The 25,317-nt window shown below is 40.5% G+C and overlaps 2 protein-coding genes across 2 annotated transcripts in view; one reads left to right on the forward strand and one right to left on the reverse strand.

The window, feature by feature from the left end:
- The first annotated feature begins 5 nt into the window (after positions 1-5).
- Positions 6-2,828, forward strand: LOC119861491 (SH3 domain-binding glutamic acid-rich-like protein 3). Its single transcript, XM_038416694.2, has 3 exons — positions 6-114; positions 955-1,122; positions 2,233-2,828. Exons 1-3 carry the CDS (start codon positions 67-69, stop codon positions 2,332-2,334), a joined length of 318 nt encoding a protein of 105 aa, XP_038272622.1. The 5' UTR covers positions 6-66; the 3' UTR covers positions 2,335-2,828.
- Positions 2,829-5,151: 2,323 nt separating this feature from the next.
- SH3BGRL (SH3 domain binding glutamate rich protein like) overlaps positions 5,152-25,317 on the reverse strand; it is a 58,426-nt gene continuing 38,260 nt past the window's right edge. Inside the window, exons 3-4 of the mRNA XM_038416210.2 lie at positions 16,266-16,346; positions 5,152-9,438 (exon numbers count right to left, since the gene is read on the reverse strand). Coding sequence (XP_038272138.2) covers positions 9,406-9,438; positions 16,266-16,346 — 114 coding nt within the window. The 3' untranslated portion in view covers positions 5,152-9,405. The remainder of the gene's footprint in view (positions 9,439-16,265; positions 16,347-25,317) is intronic.

Genomic DNA, 25,317 nt, shown 5'->3' on the forward strand with positions numbered 1-25,317 from the left:
CGTCGGGCGCGCGGCCGGTGAGTGCGGAGGGGCCGGGCGGGGAGGGAGCGGCTTGGCCCGCTCACCATGGGCACCATTAGGGTCTATTACACCAGCGTCACCGGATCCAGGCAGGTGAGCGGGGCAACCTCCCTCCCCCCCCCCGCTCTTTCGCCAGCGCCTCCCCCTCAGGGCTGCACCCCCCCCTCCCACCAGCACCCTGAGGCCCAGCGCCCCCCCGCCCCCACAGGTCTGCACACGGGCCCAGCGCCCCTCCCCCAGGGCTCCAGCACCTCCCCCACGGGACTGGACCCCCAGCACCAAGAGCCTCTTGAGGGACCCGACTTCCACCCACAGGGGGCTGCCCCTCCACCACCAAGAAAGGCCCCAGTTCCACCCACGGGAGGCTGCACCTCCAGCCGCCTAGTAGCACCGAGAGGTACTTTGCCATCCACCCACCAGAACCAAGAGGGGCCCTCCCACCTTCATAGTCACTGCTAGCATCAAGCCTGGCTCCTGTACCCACATAGGGCAGCACCACCCTAACCTCCCACCCACCTTGAACAGGACTTTCCCGCACCCCCACAGGGTGGGCGGTGAAATAGGGTCCTCCCACCTACAAAGGCTGCACCCCCCCCACCCACCCTGATGAGATGGGATCTCTGACCCCCCTAAGGTTCTTAAATGATTCTTGAAACCTGAAAATATGCAACCAATTTTGTTAAAAATATTTGGAAACAAATCTTTCACAGGCTGAGAGTATGTGTGCCAAGTTCCAGGCTGAACAAAACAACTTAAAAGGGAAAATCTGAGCAATAGATACTGCAGATGAGCTTTCCTAACTTGTTTTTGATTAGTTATTTAGGAAGAGTGATATTTCAGTGTGAGGGAGTTATTTGAAAAAAAAAAATTAAAACAAGTGGGAGCGTTAACAGGAATAAAAGCCTGTTTTTAAAATTTGTCTTCTTTATCTAGGTGAAGCAGAAACAGGCAGAAGTTACTCGAATTTTGGACATTAACAAAACAAAGTACGAGTTAATAGATATATCCATCAGTGAACATCTGCTTCAAGAGATGAGGGTGAAGGCTGGTAATCCTAATGCAATACCTCCTCAGATATTCAATGGTGATGACTACTGTGGAGTAAGAAAAAAAATCTAGATTTTGTTTTTAAACAATAAGGTATACAATAAATATGTTTGTAGAGAATTTTGCATGCTTGAATGAATTTTGCATGCTAATTCACTTCAGCTATCAGATAAACACAATAGCAATATTTTTAAAAAGACAAAATTTTGACCATGCATTTTAGGGACTGGAAACCTCCTCCAGCCTGCACAGTGAAGGGCTTCAGATACTACTGAGAGCACCTTGTTCACAAGGAGTTCTGCAGGAGTTGCTAGCCATGTCATTTTTCAGCAAACCAAATCCCTTAAGCCATAGTGCATGCCTCAGAATATTAATTGGGCTTTTTTCTGGCCAGTTACATCACCTACGAGGTTGCCTGTGCTAGCTTTGAGTCTGGTCTAAAGTGCGATTAAACACCAGTGTAGCTGCACTGATGCAAACCACTAGCGTAGATGATTTCCGCAGATACATTTTACCCAGTTTCAAGACAGAGTAAGTTTCCGCAGTGCAAATCTCACTAGAGGTTTGTATCAGCGAATCTGTATCAATGACTAAATTCCAGTGTAGACAAGGCCTTAGTGGCTGTCTGCATGCTTTTTCCTTCTTGTACAGAGACAAAATTTAGCCACAGAGGCTAGGTTTTACCCTTATTTAGGTGGGTGAAACTCCAACTGTTCATTGGGAGTTACACAACTGTAACAGAGGAAAGACTTCATACAGCTGTATGAAATATGCTACACAAAACAAATTGTAATATGTTTTTATGCAGTAGGCTTTTAACGTGGATATGGCACTATTAGGAGTCAGTCCAAAAGTTCCATTTCATTCAAGTTATCTTGTAATTTGTTAGGAGTAAGGAGATGGCCAGCATTTACTGACCATGTATTTGGCATTACGTAGTTGTGTGTGTGCAATAAATGCAGATGGTCACACTTTCTGAAATCTTCATATCATCAGAGTTATGAATTGGAATATGTTGGAATGTTTTGTGCAAGACAAAAACAATCTTGCCAGAGGTTAATGTATGCAGGTGTTGCTGCTGGGAAAGTGCACAGACATATCAGGTTTTACGAAAACAGAATTGCGATTTAATGCCATTAGCACATGGATTTGCATTTCTTTTAGGACTTTGAGATGTTATATGAAGCAACTGAAAATGAAGAAGTTTGGAAGTTTCTGAAGATGGCATCAATAGACAAGCCTGCAAGAGAGGAAATTACTGTCTAAAGGATGTATCCAGATCTGAACTCCAACAATGCTTCAGGAACCAAATATACTAAATATATTTATTTCTTAATAGTTTTGTTAATTATTCAGGGTAAATAAATCTTATGTATTTTTGTGTTTTAATATTACTGTTAATATTACTACTAAATAATAATTTAATATTTATTATAATATTAAAGTATAGCAGATTTAGATCTTCTTTGATAGATTACACATTGTACCATTCAAAAGCAGTTTTTCAATCAAACTAGAAGATAGATGTCCTAAAGGCCTTCTAACCCTCTTCTGTTCTGAAAGCCAACTTACTGTTTTCCATGTTTCTCAGGGGTCTTTTATTAAACGAAGTAGTTCATACATATCTTTGTATCATCTTTGGCATGAGGTGATTTTTCTCCAATACAGTATACCCAGAATTATTATATTGTTATATTAATTGAGCAGTTTTATTTATGTGGGACCTTCAATAAAAGGCAATGAGTATAGTAATCAATCATTTTTGGTTTAACTGATTATTTTCTGTTGGTAGTACTACCTCGTATCATTGTGGATAGATGAGTGATTGGGGCAGGGGTATGGAGCTGGGGCCTCTTACCTCCCATGTATATGCCCTAACCACTAGACCACAAAATCATTCTCTATCACCACACTTACTCTCTGGTTCAGTGACTATTTAAGTATTTATCCACAGTGGAACAGTCATTGGGCTACAGAGAGAGAGAATGACTTTGCAGTCCAGTGAGTTTAAGTGCCTGCTAGGTTTGCCAGTTTTGTGCATCATAGCAGGGCCAAACCTATGACTTGAAAGGAACGTGGGCATGAATCCACAATGAAGAGCCAGGGGTAGTGGAACTGAAGTCTTGTCTACACTGGCAATTTACAGCGCTGCAACTTTCTTGCTAGGGGTGTGAAAAAAAAAAACACACCCCTCAGCGCAGCAAGTTTCAGCGCTGTAAAGCGCCAGTGGACCAGCTCGTGGACCACACGAGGCATGTTAAAGCTTTATCATGGCCTAAGAGTTTAACAGGCACAGTGTTGAATCCTTACACAGAGCCTTTCCATTAAGTGTTTTAATTAAACAAGTGTTAAAAGGGCTTAAATTATATGAATAAAAATCACTTTCCCTCTCAATCAGATTTAATTTCCTTAGTATTTCTGTCAAACGTCATAGTTGTCCATTCATCCACAGTGTCAGGGTACTAATGTTGAAACAAAAAAAAATATATATATAAACAAACTTTCCAGTTCTCTCTCTCTCATATCTATCTAAAGCCAAAAAAGAGTGAAACCTACTTTTCCCTCTCTTTGCAGGTCCCTTAAGTTAGGGAACAGCATGATGAATTTTAAGGAAAAGCTAACAAAACAAATCATGCCAAACCAATCTAATTTCTTTCTTTGTCAGAGTGATTAACCCACTGGATGGGGCGTGGGGGGAAGCAGTAGATAGGATATATCTTGATTTTAATAAGGTTTTTGACACAATCCCACATAACATTCTCAAACAAACTAGGGAAATGTGGTCTAGATTAAATTACTTTAAGGTGGATGCAAAGCTGGCTGAAAGACTTTACTCAAAGGAGTAGTTATCAGTGGTTTGTTGTCAAACTGAGACGACATATCTACTGTGGCCACATGTGGGTCAGTCCTAGGTCCAGTACAGTTCAATATTTTCATAAATGTCTTGGATAGAAGAATGGAGAGTATGCTTATAAAAATTTGTGGATGACACCAAGCAGGGAGGGGTTGCAAGCACTTTGGACAAGAAAACTAATTCAAAATGTCCTTGACAAATTGGAGAATTGATCTGAAATCAAGAAGATGGAAATCAATAAAGACAAGTGCACAGTGCTTCACTTAGGAAGGAAAAATCAAATGCATAACTACAAAATTGAGAATAATGGACTAGGTGATAGTAGTGCTGAAAAGGATCTGGGAGTTATAATGAATCACCAATTGAGTCAATGTGATGCAGATGCAAAAAAGGCTCACGTGAAGTGTATTAACAGGAGTGTTGTAAGTAAGACAGGAGGTAATTTAATTGTCAAATTGTCACGGGTGAGGCTTCATTGGGGGTACTGTGTCCAATTCTGGGTACCACACTTTAGGAAAGATGTGGACAAATTAGAGACCAGAGCAAAGCAACAAAAATGATAAAAGGTTTAGAAATCCTGTCCTATTAGGAAAGTTAAACTGGGCATGTTAAATCTTGAGAAAAGAAGAGTGAGGTGGGAATCTGATAACGGTCTTCTGTTATAAAGAGGATTGTAATCTAAAGCTCAAGTTAGTACTGCTCAGGTGCTAACATAGCCACTGTGTAGTGGATTCAGGCTGCTTCCTCTGGAGTACTACTTTCCCACTGTTCCCCAAGTGTACCCAGAAATGACAGACAAGTTCTCCCACACTTCACAGGAAAAGTATTCCTAGACCAGCTCAGTCTACCACAGTGCAAAGACTGAAATATTCCCCCAGAAGTCTTAGTGCCACACCTGAGGAACTGCAGCGCCAGTGTGAACACAGCAGCTCAACTGTTATTTTGCAGAGTGACCACTTTCACTCAAAGTAGACTAACTTGAGAGAAGTAACTTGAGTGTAGATAAGTTAACTCTGCAGTGAAAACATAAGCCAAAGTTCATAACCCCTAATAAATTGCTAGCAAGGACCCCTCTACATCCAAGTTGAACATGGATTAAATTAGCAATACATACTGCAGAAGCATTCCAGTTCCCAGTATATTTCCAAATGATTGCGTAATGAGTACATGACACTGAAATGCTTCAACAACAACAAAATATATGGAAAATTTTAAAAAATGAAGAAAACTGTATAGTAAAAAATGTATTATAGTGCACACCACTGTACCCTGAAACGGCAAGCTAAGTAAACATTAAATGCAGACATGCAGTTTTTATTGCAGATTTTTGGAATTCATTTTTTATTGAAGAGCTTTGCATTTCTGAGTAACAATATTCTTTGCTTTTAAGACTATATTTTTAAAACAGTAAACAAAACATGAAATGAATCTATGTTATACAAGTGAAACATATAAGGCAAATGGGATTCCTTGTGATGAGAGACCACAAAAGACTCTCTTCCTAAATGACAATATGGACCACTTATTAAAATACCAAATAATGGCATTTTAATGGATGCATCCGATGAAGTGAGCTGTAGCTCACGAAAGCTTATGCTCTAATAAATTTGTTAGTCTCTAAGGTGCCACAAGTACTCCTTTTCTTTATGTGACCCACTGTCCCTCCTGCAACCGGTAAGAACATACTTATCCCACTCTTATAGACAGGTTCAACCAAGTTCAATATCCACTGTGGCAAAGCAGGCTAAATTGTCTAACAAGTTTTACTACAAAAGGTGCTGAAGCTGGTTGACCTATCCATACACTCCAGATCAGTGGCGCTCAACCTTTCCAGGCTACTGTACCCTTTCAGGAATCTGATTTGTCTTGCATACCCTCCCAAGTTTCACCTCACTTAAAAACTACTTGCTTACAAAATCAGACACAAAAATACAAAAGTATAACACCACACTATTACTGAAATATCGCTGACTCATTTTTTACCATATAATTAATAAATCAATTGGAATATAAATACTGTTCTTACATTTCAATATATAGAATATAGAGCAGTATAAACAAGTCATTGTATGAAATGTTAGTTTGTACTGACTTCACTAGGGATTTTTATATAGCCTGTTGTAAAACTCAGCAAATATCTAGATGGGCTGATGTACACCCTGGAAAACCACTGTGTACCTCGAAGGGTACGCGTACCCCTGGTTGAGAACCTCTGATCTAGATCAATTGGATTCAACATCAGTTTGGGGGAGGAAGTGTAAATGTGGGGTAGGAACTGTATTTCACACACATTTTCTAACACAGATCATTTAAGTGGTGTAGATACAGCTATTAGACTAAAGCTTAATTCCAGCAACAGGGCACAAAACTATTAACATGAATTTACAGTAATGGGGGTGGTATAGGGGAATGTGTGCACTACATTAATTTTGTGGCTGCTACAGATGCTGAAATTTTAAAGCAGCTCTTTAGGTTGAATATCCTCAGATTTGCTTTGCAAGCTAAACAAAGAGGATCCTTTCCAACACTGAAAATACCAAGCCGAAAACACCCAACAAAAATCAAACTAATATAATGAGAAAACATTCTAAAACCAATTTATTGGAATGATACATCAATAATTGAAAGAAAAAAGAAAGAAAGAAAAAGTTTGATGCCTCGTCACCTTACCTTCTATATAGAAAAAAAAGAGGCAGGAAGAAATGAACAAGTTCTTCTTAAGATGCAACATCCACAATTGACCTAAAAACATAGTAATGTGAACCACAGAACCAATGTGTTGAGACCACCACACAGGTATATTTTCACCTCTGTCACTCAAACATGCATGAAATCTACATTAATACTAATCTGAGTTCTTCATACAGGCCAAAACAAGAACAGACCACTTAGATATTTTTCAGTTTGTGTTCATGCTTTGTCCCCCCAGACACCAGAAGAAATAAGCCAGTCCCTGTCTTCACACTGCTTCCTCAGGAATACAGATGCAGTTTGAGTGTTACCATCTGGCAAAGAAGAGGGACTGCAAGGGGGAATGACACCGCTTTCTTAAAACTTGGCAACTTTCTCAAAGATCAGAAATAGAGATGACCTTGTTTCAGAATGTTTTGTGTCACTGAGCTGACAAAATTTGGCAATAATTTTCAGTTATAGCTTCCTCAAATAGATGCAATACACAAAAGGTAATGCCACATTTTGTTTACATAGGAAACACAGCAAATCAACAGGAGTATAGCAACCTGTGTGTCAAATTCCATTTTCTTCACAAAACTCCTTTCAATATTCTTATTCATTTCCTCCAAACTCGTCTAGTAGGTCTAGGCATAGAAGAGATACTGCCAATAATACCAGAGACCTTATATAAAAAGACTAAGTCATGCTGAATCATGGACCGCAGACACTTGATTTAAAGCAACAAAAATAAAAAACCCAACAATAGTCTCCTCCACTCTCCCACCCCAGCAATTAATAGTAAGCCTGCTAAAGAGAAAGCACAAAATATGATATGGGTTCATTCTGGAGATTAGGCTACATTTAACTGTCCTACTTTCATACAGACAGGGACACAGGTCAGGCATCTGTAAGCAGAAACTACAAAATGTCTATTCCCAGGCTCAAAATTAGAAAAACATGGACTAAATGCTAATGTAACTAGCCAGGTTCCAAACGCCATTACAAGCCCACTCCTGCTCATGCTGAAATCTATGGGAATTTTGCCATTGATTTGTGTGGGAACCAGACTGCTCTCACAACAGTGCAAGGAAAAACATTTCTCTGCTACTTATTTAGGTGTTGATGAAGACACTTCTTGCAGCTGAGGAAATGCTGAGCCCAAAAGAAATATGCTGGCAAGAGGAAAATAATTATTCTGTTGTAGAGTATAATTAAGTCTTTACTTCTATCCTGTTACTATTTTTGGATCTTAGAATTATAAATGTCTCAGGAAGCATTTTAAAGCACTGCATAACTTTAATACATCAAAATAAGTAATGGCCAGGATATGCTACGGTTTGCAAGTGGCATAAAACCTTTAAGTCTTTTTCTGATCTATACCACCTATTTCTATGTTGTTATAAAGCAGATGAAAATAAAACATGTGTCCTGTGCTTGTAGAATGCCCCTCCAACTACAGTAAAGGCTACATATCACTGTTTTATGGTGTTGATGCATTTGGGAAGTAAGAGTGGCTTATACTGTGCAAGATATATTTTAAAATCACACATGTAAATTTTAAAACTACTCCTTACCACTTCAGGTGCATGTATGGTTAGGCTTTTAAATAGGTCTTCATGATTTTCCAGTGGATGGCCATAATATGCAGACTATGTGAATGCCCCTTTGCCAAATATCTGATGTATACCTAAGGCATGTAATGGATTAATATTGCACTTGGTGAATTCACTGATACAGAATGCTGTTCTTTAATAGGATTCACTAATTCCATGGCAATACAAATCAACTTTTAAAACATGAAAGAAACCCCCCACCCCCACACTCAATTACAATACTTCTTACAACTCAAACATTTACTTTTAGTTCCCCATATGAAAAATTACTATATGCAACTAGTAATGACTAGAACATGCAAACACCTAAACTATAAACAATGTGAACTTGTAAACTATTACATGAAAGGCTTTAGCTCTTACACGTGTAAGGAAATGCCATTTCTGGCCATTTTGGCTTATTTGTCACACTGCCTAGGAATTAGTGTATATTTCACTGAAGTGCACTAAATCTAGCACACAAACATATAATCAAGTCATGGTTAGAGAGCTATGTGGTGAACGTGCCAATGGAAATGTTATCCACTGCTCAATTTCTTTTTTGTGGAAAGGGCCCACATTGGTCACTTAAATGTGAAATACATGGCAACATTTTTTTTTTAGATCTGTACAATGTGTTACAATACAATTTCAAATCTTTATTCTACAAATGTCGTAATTTCCATAAGCGATTACTATGGTTACTCCGCTACACAACACTTACAATTTCATTTTAAACCACAATTTAAAAAGACATTGAGAAATTACTGTATTTTTGTATTGTTCAATAACATTTGAGGCAATTCAGGCACTAGAGTTATTTGATAAGGTTTTATGTTGTTGCTTGTTTTCCCCTATATTTAAATAGCTGGATCTCCAGGTGCAAGTTTATCTGCATAATTAGTACTAAAATAGGTTTTCTTTAAGTTTACAAAAATGGACATAATTGCCCAGACATAGTTTAAATGACTTTAAATCAATCACTTCTAATTGATTCAGTTTCCTATGCTTCCAACTTTGCAATAGTGTCTTCCATGCTCTCTACCCTAATGTTCCCATGTTCACCAGGTTCATATTTATATTCATGTATCGTGGATGCTGCAAGCACCAATCAAAATGTTAGAAATTAAATCTATTTTTCTTGAAGCAGAGACAATTTTACTATTTTATAAAAAGCTGTGGAAGTTCCCTTTACAGAACATTTAAGGCAGTTGAAATTCATGCTTGCTGCTTCGCCAGTGCTTCAGCTTCCTGAAATAATAAAATAAGGATTAATGAGTACTTTATCAAACATAGTAACCTGTATATATTTTTATGAGTGGACATCTGTACTACATGATAAAAAAATTCCAGTGATACATAGCCAAAAAAGCAAGTTGCCTTGAGCCTTTAAGTCAAATGAAGATCTTCCATATACTTCTCGGGGGCAAGGTCCTGCCATACATTGATAAGGGCCCACTTCCCTAAAGTGGTAAGTATCCTCAACTTCCAGTGAATTCAAATAGGAGTTGCAGGTGTAATCAAAGAATGCATGTTCTCTCCACTAGCTGCTAGGTTTTCCAGACCATGATAGATCATGTTTGCTATCCAAACTGTGTATTAAAAGTAAAAGATCAGATTTAACATTTTCTTTCATTATTCACATTAAGCTACAAAAAAATGATTAAAACATTGTTAAAGCCTCGAGGATGACAGACTTTTTGAAGCATGACTGCTAGGTAAGATGGGGGGGGACTTTGTATAAAAAAGAATGAAGCAATTTCACTATGGAAATATAAAACAGGTTCTTGTAGAGATTTAAATTATTATGATGCAGTGAGAAGTGGCTAGTTAACTTTGTCGTAACAGAAACAATGTAACAGACATGTCAACTAAGCTCTAGAATTGCTTAGTAATGAGAATTTTCAGAAGAAATGTTTTTAAAAAAAATACCCCACGCCTTCTAGTCTTCAGAAGGAAAGGGAATAGATTGACAAAATGGAGGGAATGCAAAAGGAGACTTTTCTCAAAATCATTTTTGCTATTGTCTTCCTTATTTCTTAATAAAAATGAAGATTAAATTTAATTAGATTTTAATGCCAACTAGATCCACTATAAGTTTCTTCACACTAAAGGCCAGATTTCTAAAAGCTCACCACTCAGGACCTTCCACTGTGGTACTTACGGCCAGATTTTCAAAAACAGGCCATCACACAATGTGCAGAGCTCTTTTGAAACTCTGGCACTACATTATGAGCGTGAACAGTTATGTCTATTTTATAAATATGCAATACAAGTAAATCAATACTCAGAAAAGGGAAATCTATGCAAAAGTTTTACAAAATTCCTCACGTGAAGGAGAAGAGATGAGACACAGTGAATGACCTCAGGCAAAAGGGAGTACGTGCCCTGCGTATTTCCATTATCTGGACGATTCTGGGTTTTTTTTGGCCATTTGCCTGTGTAGCATATCCTACTCCCTTTAAATTCAAGAGCGTGGGAACAGTGTGTAGCTCTGCACCACTGATTCAGGTCTCCTATACTCCTTGAAATCTGAACTCTGCTCTGATGGCAGAGAATCAATCACCTGGTGGTATGGGAGGCATCCACACAAAGTTTATTCAGTGGGGAGGTGGCAGAGAAGGAGGATGGGAAAGAAGCAGAGAGAAAAGAAGGGCAATAGGACAGGGGAGGAAAAAGATGCCCCATATTTTCCAGAGAGCAGCAGTATCTCACACAGCAGCATAGAACAGATGAAAGGTTTCGTGCTTCTTGTCAGTTTCTAGCAGCTCCCTCTGGGCAGATGCCAGCCTGCTATGCCAGAGGGAAAGGCACCACAGTCCAGGCCTTTGGGAGCAGGGAACTCAGAACACCCCTCCCATCACAAAGTGCACTCCACAGTAAACACATTGACCTTTAACAGAAACAAGATAATCAACTTCCTTTCCCTTCTCAGACCCAATCCTGCAAGATATTTAGGAAGGGCTCAGCTCTTCAGAGAACCGGGCCCCTTGTTTGCCCACTATCACTCTCCCCTTTCAAATCCTTCCTTAACGCTAATTTCTCCCATGATGCCTTTCACTGAGCACACTGTCAGACCTTAACAAACAATGAGTCATAAGCTTTAACTCCTCAAGTCATGCATGCATGGAAGAGACCAGGATCCCTTGAAGCCTGGACAATAAATGTATCAAGCTGTCTTATTTAATTTATTCCAGTGTTATCTACAGGATCATGTATTTTCCCCCTAGGTGTGCAGAACATTGAACAAACCTTTGATGCTCAATAAATAGCTATTTGTAGCACTAAATGCTGCTGAGGCTTGGCTTTTAATGCTATTCACTTTACATAACACCCCTGTACTGCTGTCAAACAAATTCCCTGAACCTCTCATGGAACACAGAGGGTGTGCTGTCAAAACTCATCTCTCCCAGATGTGTGGTATGCAGCTGCTCTGATACCTCCTTCCACTTTACATAACACTGTTCAAAGGGATTATGTAGATAGCTATTATATAATGTAGCCACACATGGTCCCTCTAGCTGCAAGGATGTTTTCCTTGTCTGCCATACACTGATATCCACACATTTTAAGGTAAATTCCTCATTTTAGCCAACAGCCAATCAGTTTGATCTGCTAGCATTTAGTGGGTGCACACTTGCCAGAAGTTAGGCTGATAGCAAGAGTAATAGCAACTCTGTGCGTACAAAGTCACCTAGTATAGAGTTTTCTCCATTTACTAAATGGTCCCCTAAAATTTATGGGGCAATATAGGGATTAAATAAATAATGCTACTGCATCAGGTTTTTTTTGTTTTTTTTTTTGTTTGTTTTTGTTTGTTTTTAAACAATGATCTTTTCCTTCTAGTCACCCTTAATGAGGCTGACAAATGGCCACGCCCACCAGGAGTATGTGTTTTTCTTCACTGCAGTTATTAAGTGTCTGTCAAAGAATTAATCAAGTGGGTTATGTCAGATGTGATGTTTCTACACAGGACATCAGAGACAGCCCCTTACAGGATCCAGCCCTCTAAGTGCCCACCAGTCCCACTGAACCCCATTGACTTCAGTGGAGGGGAGCATGCTCAGCACCTTGCAAGATCAGGCTCAGATTGAGCAATTTGCTTCTACTGATACATATACAATTCACTGACTTCAGCGTAACAGAACAGAATCTGGCCCTGCATGTTTTTGTCTTTCAGCCTGACTGAGCTCCTTTGGGGGAACATCAAGTGCAGAGCCCAAGTAGGTAGGCTGTGTGCAGAGAGAATTCTGAGCACATGGTGTGTATGTGGGTGTGTAGAAATTCTCTTGCCACAGCTCCAGGGCTGTTCCACAGCTCCTACTGCAGCAGCTCCTGTTCTGGCAGGTCTGGCCGGCTCCCAAAAGCCCTGTGAATGACAACGATCACAGAGCCTTCAAAGAGCCAAAGTCTCTGCTCTACAAATTGGGCCTCCTAGGTGGTAGCAATGCACTGGTTGCACTGGTCGCAGGAACCTCAATGCCTGGAGGGCTGGATGATTGGGGCTAGTTTTTGTGCATTTGTCCAAATTCTGTTCAATATTCTGCAGATGCTCCCAAAACCTGACATGGGGGCATTTAAAATAACCCTAAGGAATTTAAATAAGTATTGCATTGTGTGCAATTGGCCTTTTGACCCCATTAAACATTAATATGGGCATCTACTACTGTCTTTTGTTACTCTGGAACTTTGTAGATCTGAGACAAACAAAGAATGAGCCATATTCATCACTAGTGTCACTCCACTGTTATCAATGGAGTTACCTCAGGAGATTAATTTGGCCCCCAGAATTTCAACCCTCAGCCTCATCTGCAACTGCACCTGTTAATACTAATTGTACACAGACTATCTTAACTCAGGTGTCTGTGTGAAATGTATGCAGAATGGAGCATTTCAAGTCACCTCCTAATTCTAAAGTTTATCCATGTGAACAAAAGGGCTGGTATTGAAAACCTTAACAGTGAATCAGGGATCCTTATGCTCTGCAATAAAATGCATAAAGCATTCATGTCCTATCACATCAAAATCGAGGGAGGAATTCAGTTTGGTGGATCTGTATTACAGCAACTCACTTTATAAATTGTAAAGAAAAAAGAGACAGCTTCAGGTAAATGGAGAGAGTGTGGAAGAACAGAACATTCTATCTATGGCAAATTGGTTGCAAAAAGCACGAGCAGCATATTCAAGACATGTTTCGTTGCAAAATATTAGTGGCTTGTTTATTTGAATTTCTCTCTCTCTCTTTTTTTTTTTGGCCTTTGTTTCAATTTCTTTTCCCCAGGATTTCTAGTGAAATTTATTAGAATGGAAGTTCCTCTGAGCAGGGATTGTGTTTGCCTATGTGGCTGTACAGACACTGTCCAAAGTCAAGAGCCATCAAAAACTAATGCAGGGCCTGATCTAGCTCCTATTTCAGTCAACAGGGGCTTTGCCATTAATTTAAATGGAATCAGGATTGGGACCATCGTGAAGTTACAAAATCAATGTTAACTATTACAGTAACAAGTTTGCACACTGAATCATCCTGATCTAAAGCGTGTGTGTGTGTGTGTGTGTGTGTGTGTGTGTTGGGAGGTGGGGGGGAAGAGAGGGAGAGAAAGGTAGACAAGCCTCTTGGTGAATGCTGCATCCTCCAAATAAATGGAGCAGTAATGCCCATGTTCAAAGCAAAAGTCTTTAGAAAGTGAATCTCAGATTCACTGGAATACATACACCCAGCAACCACAACACATTAACAGATAAAACATGATATTACCTATAGTGACTGGACAAGGACAAGAGAGCTATGAACAGGCTTGCTGCTTCGCAAGCACCCCCTTGTGACCTGCAGGTCGCTATACAGGCAGTCTGCCTCAGTTTCCCCTCAATAACTCACAAAAGGATTCTCTCTGTTCAGAAATACCTCTCCTTAGGGTCTGGTTTTATGGGCATGACATTCAAAATAAACACACACACACAAAGTCTATCCATAGCCTTAAGCTGAGCACAGCAGCTCCTCTCTGAGGTACTGTCTCAAAACTCCCCAGGTGTCTCAGGAACTTTCCTGCTTTAGCAAGCCACTCCCAGCCCTTCACTGCTGGGGCAACTCCCCATACTTCTCTGGAGTCTGCTCTCGCTAGCCCTCGGACTTCCAGGCCCAAACTTTTCCCCACTAGCAAAAAGTTTCCTGCAAGAGCTTCTGGTTCATTGCATTTCCTCTGCCACAGCTTCCTTCAGTTCTGCCTCCTCAAACACTCCCACTCCCTGCAGCTTCCTGCTGCACTTTACAGGGGAATCTCATTCCTTCTGAAGTGTGCCTATTTAGTAACTAGTAGAGCTGTCAAGTGATTAAAAAAATTGCGATTAATTGTGCAAATAAAAAAATGTATCCATTAATCGTGCAACTAATCGCACTGTTAGATAACAATAGAATACCATTTAAATAAATATTTTTTGTTTTCTACATTTTCAAATATATTGATTTCAATTACAACACAGAATACAAAATGTACAGTGCTCACTATTTTTTTATTACAAATATTTGAAATGTAAAAAACCAAAAAATAGTATTTTTCAATTCCCTCATTACAAGTACTGTAGTGCAATCTCTCATGAAAGTTGAACTTAAAAATGTAGAATTAGGTACAAAAAACCTCCTGCATTTAAAAATAAAACAATGTAAAACTTTAGAGCCTACACGTCCACTCAGTCTTACTTCTTGTTCAGTCAATCGCTCAAACAAGTTTGTTTACATTTGCAAAAGATAATGCTGCCCGCTTCTTGTTTACAATGTCACCTGAAAGTGAGAACAGATGTTTGCATGGCACTGTTGTAGCCAGCATTGCAAGATATTTACATGCCAGATGCGCTAAAGATTCAGACGTCCCTTCATGCTTCAACCACCATTCCAGAGGACAGGCATCCATGCTGATGGCGGGTTCTGCTCGATAATGATTCAAAACAATGCGGACCAATGCATGTTCATTTTCATCATTTGAGTCAGATGCTACCAGCAGAATATTGATTTTCTTTTTGGTGGTTCAGGTTCTGTAGTTTCGCATCGGAATGTTGCTCTTTTAAGACATCTAAAAGCATGCTCTACACCTTGTCCCTCTCAGATTTTGGAAGGCACTTTAAATTCTTAAAGCTTGGGTCGAGTGCTGTATCTATCACATTGGTACCTTCTTTGCGTTTTGTTAAATCTGCAGTGAAAGTGTTCTTAAAAGGAACAACATGTGCTGAGTTGTCATCAGAGACTGCTTTAACATGAAATATATGGCAGAATAGAGCAGGGGTCATACAATTCTCCCCCAAGTTCTGTCACAAATGCAATTAATGCATTATTTTTTTTAATGGGCATCATCGGCATGGAAGCATGTCCTCTGGAACGGTGGCGAAGCATGAAGGGGCATATGAATGTTTAGCATATCTGGCACGTAAATACTTTCCAACATCGGCTACAAAAGTCCCCTGTTCTCACATTCTGGTGACATTGTAAATAAGAAGAGGGCAGCATTATCTCCCGTAAATGTAAACAAACCTCTTTGTCTTAGCCGTTGGCCGAACAAGAAGTAGGACTGAGTGGACTTGTAGGGTTTAAAAGTTTTACATTGTTTTGTTTTTGAGTGCAGTTATATAACAAAAAAAACAAATCTACATTTGTAAATTGCACTTTCATGATAAAAAAGATTGCACTACAGTACTTGTATGAGGTGAACTGAAAAATACTATTTATTTTGTTTATCATTTTTACAGTGCAAATATTTGTTATAAAAATAATAAAGTGAGCACAGTACATTTTATATTCTGTTTTGTAATTGAAGTCAATATATTTGAAAATGTAAAAAAAAATCCAAAAATATTTAATAAATTTCAATTGTGATTCTATTGTTTAACAGTGCAATTAAAACTGCAATTAATCACGATTAATTTCTTTGAATTAATTGCGTGAGTTAACTGCGATTAATCAACAGCCCTAATAACTACGACTGGCTGGCTCCGGAGGGCCTCTAGCCTATAAAGAGTCAGCCACCCTGTTACAAGAGAGTGTAAATAAAAGTTGTATTCATTAGTCTGAAACAATACAGAATACCACCTACCTTTGAACCAGGAGGAGCAGTCAAGCCTAAAAAAGCATACACTGCATTATTCTCTCTCGCTTCGAAGAAAGCTTCATAATCCTTCATGGGAGAGAAAGAGAGAGAAAGATTATGAGCTATACAAAAATAATAAAAGGATTAGTTCAATACGGTTTTCCCAAGCCCACATTGAGCAAACAAACTTTTCAGGACTTGTGTGGTCTAAAGCACAATTCAGAGGGTCAGTTCATATTTCCAGAACTAATTCTGGTATCCGTAAATTTAAAATTTAGTACTTGCAAAAGGTGCCAGGATGGCAACAGGTAAACCACAAGCAGTGACAGCTTCACCAGTATGCCTCAACCATGGGAGCACCACATTCATGGCAATTCAGTGCTTGGTCTCTCTGCTGTAACTGCTGGTAACTGCGCCATGGCATGGACGCCTCTCCACAAGGACAGAGCTGAGCCCCCTAACTTGTTTCATCAGGGGAGATGTCAAAGTGTTGCTACTAATCTGAGACAGATTCAAATCTATTATCTGAAAATGAAAAGTTACACTTGTTTGAGTTACTAATCCTCTAGTCACAGCCTTGCCATTACCCTGGCATTGTTTTCAATAATTTTGTGAATGTGAATGCACAAAGTAAGTGGTTCTCCTCACTCTAAAGGCTAATATTTGCCTTTACACACTGCACATGTATTGGTTAAGCTTGCTTTGAGGTAAACTCAGTTAATGCACTAGCCCAGTAAACACTAGATGTCTCTGCCTCATAATGTTTGGTGCTCAATTAAAAGTTACAGAACTGCAACACTAACATACACAGCCACTTCTAGGGAGGAAAGGGGAGGTGGAGTATGAGGGAGAAAACACCAGCACACACATACACACAGTATATTTTCTAAAAAAAGAAAAGGCGTACTTGTGGCACCTTAGAGACTAACAAATTTGTTAGTCTCTAAGGTGCCACAAGTACTCCTTTTCTTTTTGCGAATACAAACTAACACGGCTGCTACTCTGAAACATGTCAGTATATTTTCTGACACACAAAATGCAAGTCTGCCTTGAGCACAGAGATTCTATGCTCATAGGTCTGATAAGTGTGGAAAGAGCTACACAATGAAACTGGTTTTGACAAACACAGTTACAAAACACTGGCTAATCATGCTTAGGAGGCTTGTGTAAGCCACCCGTCATTTTGATTACCACACACATCCCTAGCTCTGATTTCCAAAGTCACATTACAGACCTAATGTAGGCTTTTTTCCTACCCTTTCTCCCCCTTTTCTCTGCATCAGATGGGAATGCTTTTGATGCAAGAATCCTGGCAAGCCGTCTAGCTGTGGAATGCCAGTAATACAGAGAATGCAGAGTTGTGGGTTGAAGTTAGTGAGGGAGCTGCCATTGAAGGCAGGCTCACATGCTCCTCCATCTACAGGCAGAAGCATGAGAAATGAGCTGAATCCGAATGCTGTAAACTGGAATCTGCAGGGGAATGCTGTGGGCAGGAGCAATAACCCGTGAGGCTCTGTTGCAGTTGGGAAGAGAGGGCAAAACAAGGAACTGCCAATTTCCGTGAACTGGAGATCGGAGAAGTTCGATTGTTAAATTTGAATGTGTAACTTTCAGATTTTCGTTTTTTAAATAATGTGTACAGATTTGTTAAATCCTCCCTAAAGCCCTTAGGCTGATACATGCTGGAATCGTTTGATAACAAGTGTTTTGATTGTCCTGCTTGTGCATGGTCCAGCAACCTGATTCCTAGCACAACTGCTAGGAAAGCAACCCTTTCAGCTATAGAAGAGTTTGATCCTTGCATTGCAAGTTATTGATGCATAGTTTATAATTGCAGCCTCTCTGCTGTGCATGTTGCATGTGTACACACAGAACATGCATCCCCAGGTAAAATAAGCAGGTACCAATTCATGTTTACAGTGGAACTGATAAAAATAAAAAGGTAGTTAAATTCCTGCAAGCTGACTTCCTGTGATTTGGATACAGCTATCCAAGCTGATGGCATCTTTCCCAATAACTGCCAAGTAGAATCATCATTCATGAGAATTTTTGCAGCAATAGAGTGCTGCTCTCTTGGCATTTCTCCTCCAGCTGATGATTCTTTACATATAAAAAGAAACAACATCTATCTTAGCCTATTAGGGTCTGAGCAAGTAGCTTCATCTCCCATTAACTTCAATGGAAGCGAGGGATCGCATCACCTGGTAGGATTAGAACCTATGGGAACCATACTCTAGACCAGTAGATTAGAGTACCAGAAATCTCCTGTATGATGGGTAGAAAAATCTGCCTCTCTGCCACTTGATCCATTAAATCATTTAGATAAGAGAAATGCAACAGATCTCATTTATCTGGACTTCAGTAAAGCATTTAATACTGTACCAAGCAGGAAATCATTAGTGAAGCTGGGGATTAGTACAAGAATTGTAAAGTGAATAATTAATTAGGTAAATGGGTTGTGTTGAAGAGAGAACTATCGGGCTGAAGGAAGTACTACTGGGGTTCCCCAAGGATCAGTCTCGAGACTGATCTTATTTAATATTTTCAGTAATGATCATGGCACAAAAAGTAAGTGCGCTAATGAAATCTGCGGATGACAAAAAGTTGGGAGGTCTTGTCAACACAGAGAAGGATCGGAATATTATACAGGAAGACCTGGAGGACTTTGAGCACTGGAGTAACAGAAATAGGATGAAATTTAATAGTACAAAGTACAAGGCCTTGCACTTAGAGACTACTAAGAATTTCTAATATGAGCTGGGTGCTCATCAGTTGGAAATGACAGAGGAGGAGAAAGACCTGGGTTTATTAGTTGACCACAGGATGACTATGAACAACCAATGTGATGCAATCCTAGGATGTACCAGGCAAGCTATTTTCAGTAGTGATAGGAAAGTATTAATGCCATTGCACAGGACACTGGTAAACCCTCATTTGGAAAACCATCTACAATTCTGGTCACCTATGTTCAAGAAAGATGAATTCAAAGTAGAACAGGTGCAAAGAAAGCTACTAGGATAAGGGGAATGGAGAGCCTATTTTATGAGAGGAGATTACAAAGAACGTGACTTGTTTGACCTAGCAAAATGAAGGCCAAGAGGGAATACAATGGCTCTCTATAAATACATCAGGGGGGTAAACGCTAGGGAAGAAGCGTTTAAGCTAATGGACAAGGTTGGCATGAGAACAAATAAGTATAAATTGGCCATGAATAAATTTAGGCTGGACATTAGAAAAAGGTTTCTAACCATCAGAGGAGTAAGGTTCTGAAAAAGCCCCCCAAAGGGAATAGTGGGGATAAAGAACCAATCTAGTTTTAAGATAGAGCTTGATACATTTATGAAGGTGTTTATATGACCGTGTTGCCTGCGATAGGAGGGGGACTGGACTTGATGACGCAGATGGTCCCTTCCAGTCCTATGTCCCTAAATATAGGACTGATAGGCTCTGAGGAATGCAGCAGTGCTACTCTGGATAATATACTACTTTCTTCTTGATCTGCGGCATTCACAAACACTGAAAGCTACATCAGCAGGTGCCTCTAAAATCTAACTAGTAATGACCTAAGAAGGAGAGGACACATATATGTAACTGCTTTGCACTGCTGTGCTACAAAGCTTTAAAAATCTCCTTGCAAGGAGGAGCAGACTCTGGGATCTTCAGCTTAGTCCTACACTCAATGATTTTTGAAACCATTTCCCCTGGAGAACATAGGGACCTATATGTAAGATGCCAAGTGAACTCATCTCACTCAGTGGGAGCTGAGCACTTAACAGTTCCAGAAGAACTCAGCACCTTGAAGGAGCAGGTCCATAGTTCCCAGACTTCTCATTGCATTACGAAACTTGAGAACCTCAAGTGTCAAGTGGCCCTTCCATGTATTAAACACTGTACAACGTCAGTGCAGCACACAGCCCTGTCAGGGCTGTCCTAGCCAGAGAGTCCCTCTAATGTAGTATTTCCATTGCCTGCCACAGAAGAACTCATGTTGTGATATCCCTGAGGTTTTAGGATCCAGCCACCAGTGATTCAGGAGGACTCAGCAATTAAAAGGTTAAGGAAGAGAGACGGCTGAGGGCTTTAATTGCATTCTAGCCTGGAGGGGAATCTCCTCCTATTCTCTTGGAGACTGGGTTTTGTTTTTTACTTAATGTTTTTTCTAGAGCAATCAATGTAGTTGCCAGTAATGCCTTTCCCCTTGTTGTTTCAGGTTCACTCTTGCTCTCTTCAAGCTACATATATCACACTTTTCTTCAGTCCTTCTCTCCAAGGTTCTGGTAGCTAAAGACCAAACTGACTTAGTATGGCTGTGCTCCTGTAGTAGATCTAAAGCTCAACTATGGGAAACTTACCAGAGAAGAGAGAACCGAATGCTCAGCTGGTCATTTGCAGAGGACACTGAAAAAACCTTTGCTCAATGCCCAACAAATTACAACAAAATACAATATAAGCAAATGCCACCAAACCAGAGAGAAGCAAGAACAGTCCATTATCAACTACTCTATAATTCTGTGCCAATCCTCATTACTGTATATGGAACTCTGATTCGATGGTGATGGGTACCTTAGAAATATGTATGACAGAGAGGCATCCCCCGTCATTACAGTTGCAACGTTTGCTTCATTCCCTGTGCTAAACCACTGTGTAACATTGCCATGCTTCATTTGACAGCTACAGCTCTGCAATGTAAAAGTGGCTGCTTTTCTTTGGTAAAGGACATCTGTGTAGTGACCCTGCAGGTATACACATGGGCTCTGGAGTGCTGTGGGAAAGAAGGTGACACTGTATATAATTGTATGCTGTTATGAATGTTATAGGAGAGCTCTATAAAAAAGATTTCAGAGGGGTAGCCGTGTTAGTCTGTATCAGCAAAAACAACAAGGAGTCCTTGTAGCACCTTAGAGACTAACAAATTTATTTGGGCATTCGCTCCAATCCCTCAGACAAAGACAAACACCTGCAGGATCTCTATCAAGCATTCTTAAAACTACAATACCCACCTGCTGGAGTGAAAAAACAGATTGACAGAGCCAGAAGAGTACCCAGAAGTCACCTACTACAGGACAGGCCCAACAAAGAAAGTAACAGAATGCCACTAGCCATCACCTACAGCCCCCAACTAAAACCTCTCCAGCACATCATCAAGGATCTACAACCTATCCTGGAGGACAATCCCTCATTCTCACAGACCCTGGGAGACAGCCCAGTCCTTGCTTACAGACAGCCCCACAACCTGAAGCAAATAATCAACAGCAACTACACAGCACACACAACAGAAACACTAACTGAGGAACCAATCCCTGCAACGAATCCTGTTGCCAACTCTGTCCGCATATCTGTTCAAGGGACACTATCATAGGACCTAACCACATCATTCACACCATCAAGGGCTCGTTCACCTGCACATCTGCCAGTATGATATGCCATCATGTGCCAGCAATGCCCCTCTGCCATGCACACTGGCCAAACCGGACAGTCTCTACACAAGAATAAATGGACATATCAGACATCAAGAAATGTAACATTCAAAAAACAGTAGGAGAGCACTTCAATCTCCCTGGACACTCAATAACAGACTTAAAAGTGGCCATTCTTCAATAAAAAACTTCAAAAACAGACTTCAACGAGAAACTGCAGAACTGGAATTAATTGCAAACTTGACACCATCAAATTAGGCCTGAATAAGGACTGGGAGTGGCTGGGTCACTATAAAAAGTCATTTTCTCTCTGTTGATACTCGCATCTTCTTTCAGAGTAGCAGCTGTGTTAGTCTGTATCCACAAAAAGAACAGGAGTACTTGTGGCACCTTACAGACTAACAAAATTATTTGAGCATAAGCTTTCGTGAGCTAAAGCTCCCTTCATCGGATGCATAGAATGAAACATATTATAAATATTATATACACACACACACACAGGTAAGTTGGAAGTTACCATACAAACCGTGAGAGGCTAATTAGTTAAGATGAGCTATTATCAGGAGGAGAAAAAAAAACTTTTGTAGTGATAATCAAGATGTCCCATTTAGACAGTTGACAAGAAGGTGTGAGGATACTTAACTTAAGGAAATAAATTCAATATGTGTAATGACCCAGCCACTCCAAGTCTCTATTCAAACCCAAGTTAATGGTATCTAGTTTGCATATTAATTCAAGCTCAGCAGTTTCTCCTTCGAGTCTGTTTTTGAAGCTTTTCTGTTGCAAAATTGCCAACCTTAAATCTTTTACTGAATGGCCACAGAGGTTGATGTGTTCTCCTACCGGTTTTTGAATGTTATGATTCCTGATGTCAGATTTGTGTCCATTAATTCTTGTCCGGTTTGGCCAACGTACATGGCAGAGGGGCATTGCTGGCACATGATGGCATATATCACATTGGTAGATGTACAGGTGAACGAGCCCCTGATGGCGTGGCTAACGTGGTTAGGTCCTATGATGGTGTCACTTGAATAAATATGTGGACAAGAGTTGGCACCGGGCTTTGTTGCAAGAATAGGTTCCTGGGTTAGTGTGGTGTGTGGCTGCTGGTGAGTATTTGCTTCAGGTTCGGGGGCTGTCTGTAAGCGAGGACTGGTCTGTCTCCCAAGATCTGTGAGAGAGAGGGATCATTTTTCAGGTTAGATTGTAAATCTTTGATGATGCGCTGAAGAGGTTTTAGTTGGGGGCTGAAGGTGACAGCTAGTGGCATTCTGTTATTTTCTTTGTTGGGCCTGTCCTGTAGCAGGTGACTTCTGGGTACTCTTCTGGCTCTGTCAATCTGTTTTTTCATGTCAGCAGGTGGGTATTGTAGTTTTAAGAATGCTTGATAGAGATCTTGTAGGTGTTTGTCTCTCTCTGAGGGATTGGAGCAAATGTGGTTGTATCGTAGAGCTTGGCCGTAGACAATGGATCGTGTGGTGTGTCCTGGATGGAAGCTGAAGGCATGTAGGTAAGTATAGTGGTCAGCAGGTTTCCGTTATAGGATGGTGTTTATGTGACCATCACTTATTAGCAGAGTAGTGTCCAGGAAATGGACTGCTTGAGTGGATTGGTTTAGGCTGAAGTTGATGGTGGGATGGAAATTGTTGAAATCATGATGGAATACCTCAAGGGCTTCTTTTCTATGGGTTCAGATGATGAAGAAGTCATCAATGTAGTGCAAGTAGGGGTTTTAGGGGACGAGAGCTAAGGAAGCATTGTTCTAAGTCAGCCATAAAAATGTTAGCATACTGTGGGGCCATGCAGGTACCCATAGCAGTGCCACTGACTTGAAGGTATATATTGTCCCCAAATGTGAAAAAGTTGTGGGTGAGGACAAAGTCAAACGTCAGCCACCAGGTTTGCCGTGACATTATCGGGGATACTGTTCCTGACGGCTTGTAGTCCATCTTTGTGTGGACTGTTGGCGTAGAGGGCTTCTACATCCACAGTGGCCAGGAGGGTGTTTTCTGGAAGGTAACTGATGGATTGTAGTTTCCTCAGGAAGTCAGGTGTTTCGAAGATAGCTAGGAGTGCTGATTGCATAGGGCTTGAGGAGAGAGTCCACATAACCAGACAATTCTGCTGTCAGGGTGCCAAAGCCTGAGATGATGGGGCATACAGGATTCCCAGGTTAATGGATCTTGGGAAGCAGACAGAAAATCCCTGGTCGGGGTTCTAGGCATGTGTCTGCACAGATCTGTTCCTGTGCTTTTTCAGGGAGTTTCTTGAGCAGATGGTGTAGTTTCTTTTGGTAATCCTCAGTGGGATCAGAGGATAATGGCCTGTAGAATGTGGAGTTAGAGAGCTGCCTAGCAGCCTCTTGTTCATATTCCAACTTATTCATGATGACGACAGCATCTCCTTTGTCAGCCTTTTCGATTATGATGTCAGAGCTGTTCCTGAGGCTGTTGATGGCGTTGTGTTCAGCATGGCTGAGGTTATGGGGCAAGTGATGCTGTTTTTCTACAATTTCAGCCCGTGCACGTCGACAGAAGCAATCTATGTAGAAGTCCTGTCTGTTGTTTCGACCTTCAGGAGGAGTCCACGCAGAATCCTTCTTTTTGTAGTGTTAGTACGAAGGATTCTGTGGGTTAATATGTTGTTCAGAGGTGTGTTGGAAATATTCTTTGAGTTGGAGGCGTCAAAAGTAGGATTCTAGGTCACCACAGAACTGTATCATGTTCGCAGGCTTAGAGGGACAAAAGGAGAGGCCCCGAGACAGCCCAGCAGAAGAGTCTGTCCTAAGAGTATAGCTGGAAAGATTAACAAATTTGTTGGTGAGTTAAGGCTCTTTGTTGTGGCTCCTTGTGGCATGTCGTAGTAGTTTAGATAGTTTAGTGTCCTTTTTCCTTAGTAGAGAAGCAAAGTTTGTGTTGTAAATGGCTTGTCTAGATTTTGTAAAATCTATCCATGAGGAAGTTTTTGTGGACAGTTTTTTTTTTTTTTTTTTTTTAAATGAGTATCCAGTTCTGAGAGCTCATTCTTAATGTTTCCCTGTTTGCTGTATAGGATGTTGATCAGGTGGTTTCGCAGTTTCTTTGAGAGCGTGTGGCACAATCTCTCAGCATAGTCTGTGTGATATGTAGATTGTAATGGAGACAGACCAGTCCTTGCTTACAGACAGCCCCCGAACCTGAAGCAAATACTCTCCAGCAACCACACACCAAAAACACTAACCCAGGAACCTATCCTTGCAACAAAGCCCGATGCCAACTCTGTCCACATATTTATTCAAGTGACACCATCATAGGACCTAATCACATTAGCCACGCCATCAGGGGCTCGTTCACCTGCACATCTACCAATGTGATATATGCCATCATGTGCCAGCAATACCCCTCTGCATGTACATTGGCCAAACTGGACAGTCTCTACGCAAAAGAATAAATGGACACAAATCTGACATCAGGAATCATAACATTCAAAAACCAGTAGGCGAACACATCAACCTCTGTGGCCACTCAGTAAAAGATTTAAGGTTGGCAATTTTGCAACAGTAAAGCTTCAAACACAGACTCGAAGGAGAAACTGCTGAGCTTGAATTAATATACAAACTAGATACCATTAACTTGGGTTTGAATAGAGACTGGGAGTGGCTG

The sequence above is a fragment of the Dermochelys coriacea genome, chromosome 9 (genome assembly GCF_009764565.3).
Source record: "Dermochelys coriacea isolate rDerCor1 chromosome 9, rDerCor1.pri.v4, whole genome shotgun sequence".
NCBI classification, from domain to species: Eukaryota; Metazoa; Chordata; order Testudines; family Dermochelyidae; genus Dermochelys; species Dermochelys coriacea.

Bases quoted from the DNA above. Each gene is read 5' to 3' on its own strand.
- LOC119861491 (XM_038416694.2), top strand. From the start codon at position 67: ATGGGCACCATTAGGGTCTATTACACCAGCGTCACCGGATCCAGGCAG. The intron at 115-954 runs GTGAGCGGGGCA...TTCTTTATCTAG, and splicing joins GCGTCACCGGATCCAGGCAG to GTGAAGCAGAAACAGGCAGA. The intron at 1,123-2,232 runs GTAAGAAAAAAA...CATTTCTTTTAG, and splicing joins ATGGTGATGACTACTGTGGA to GACTTTGAGATGTTATATGA.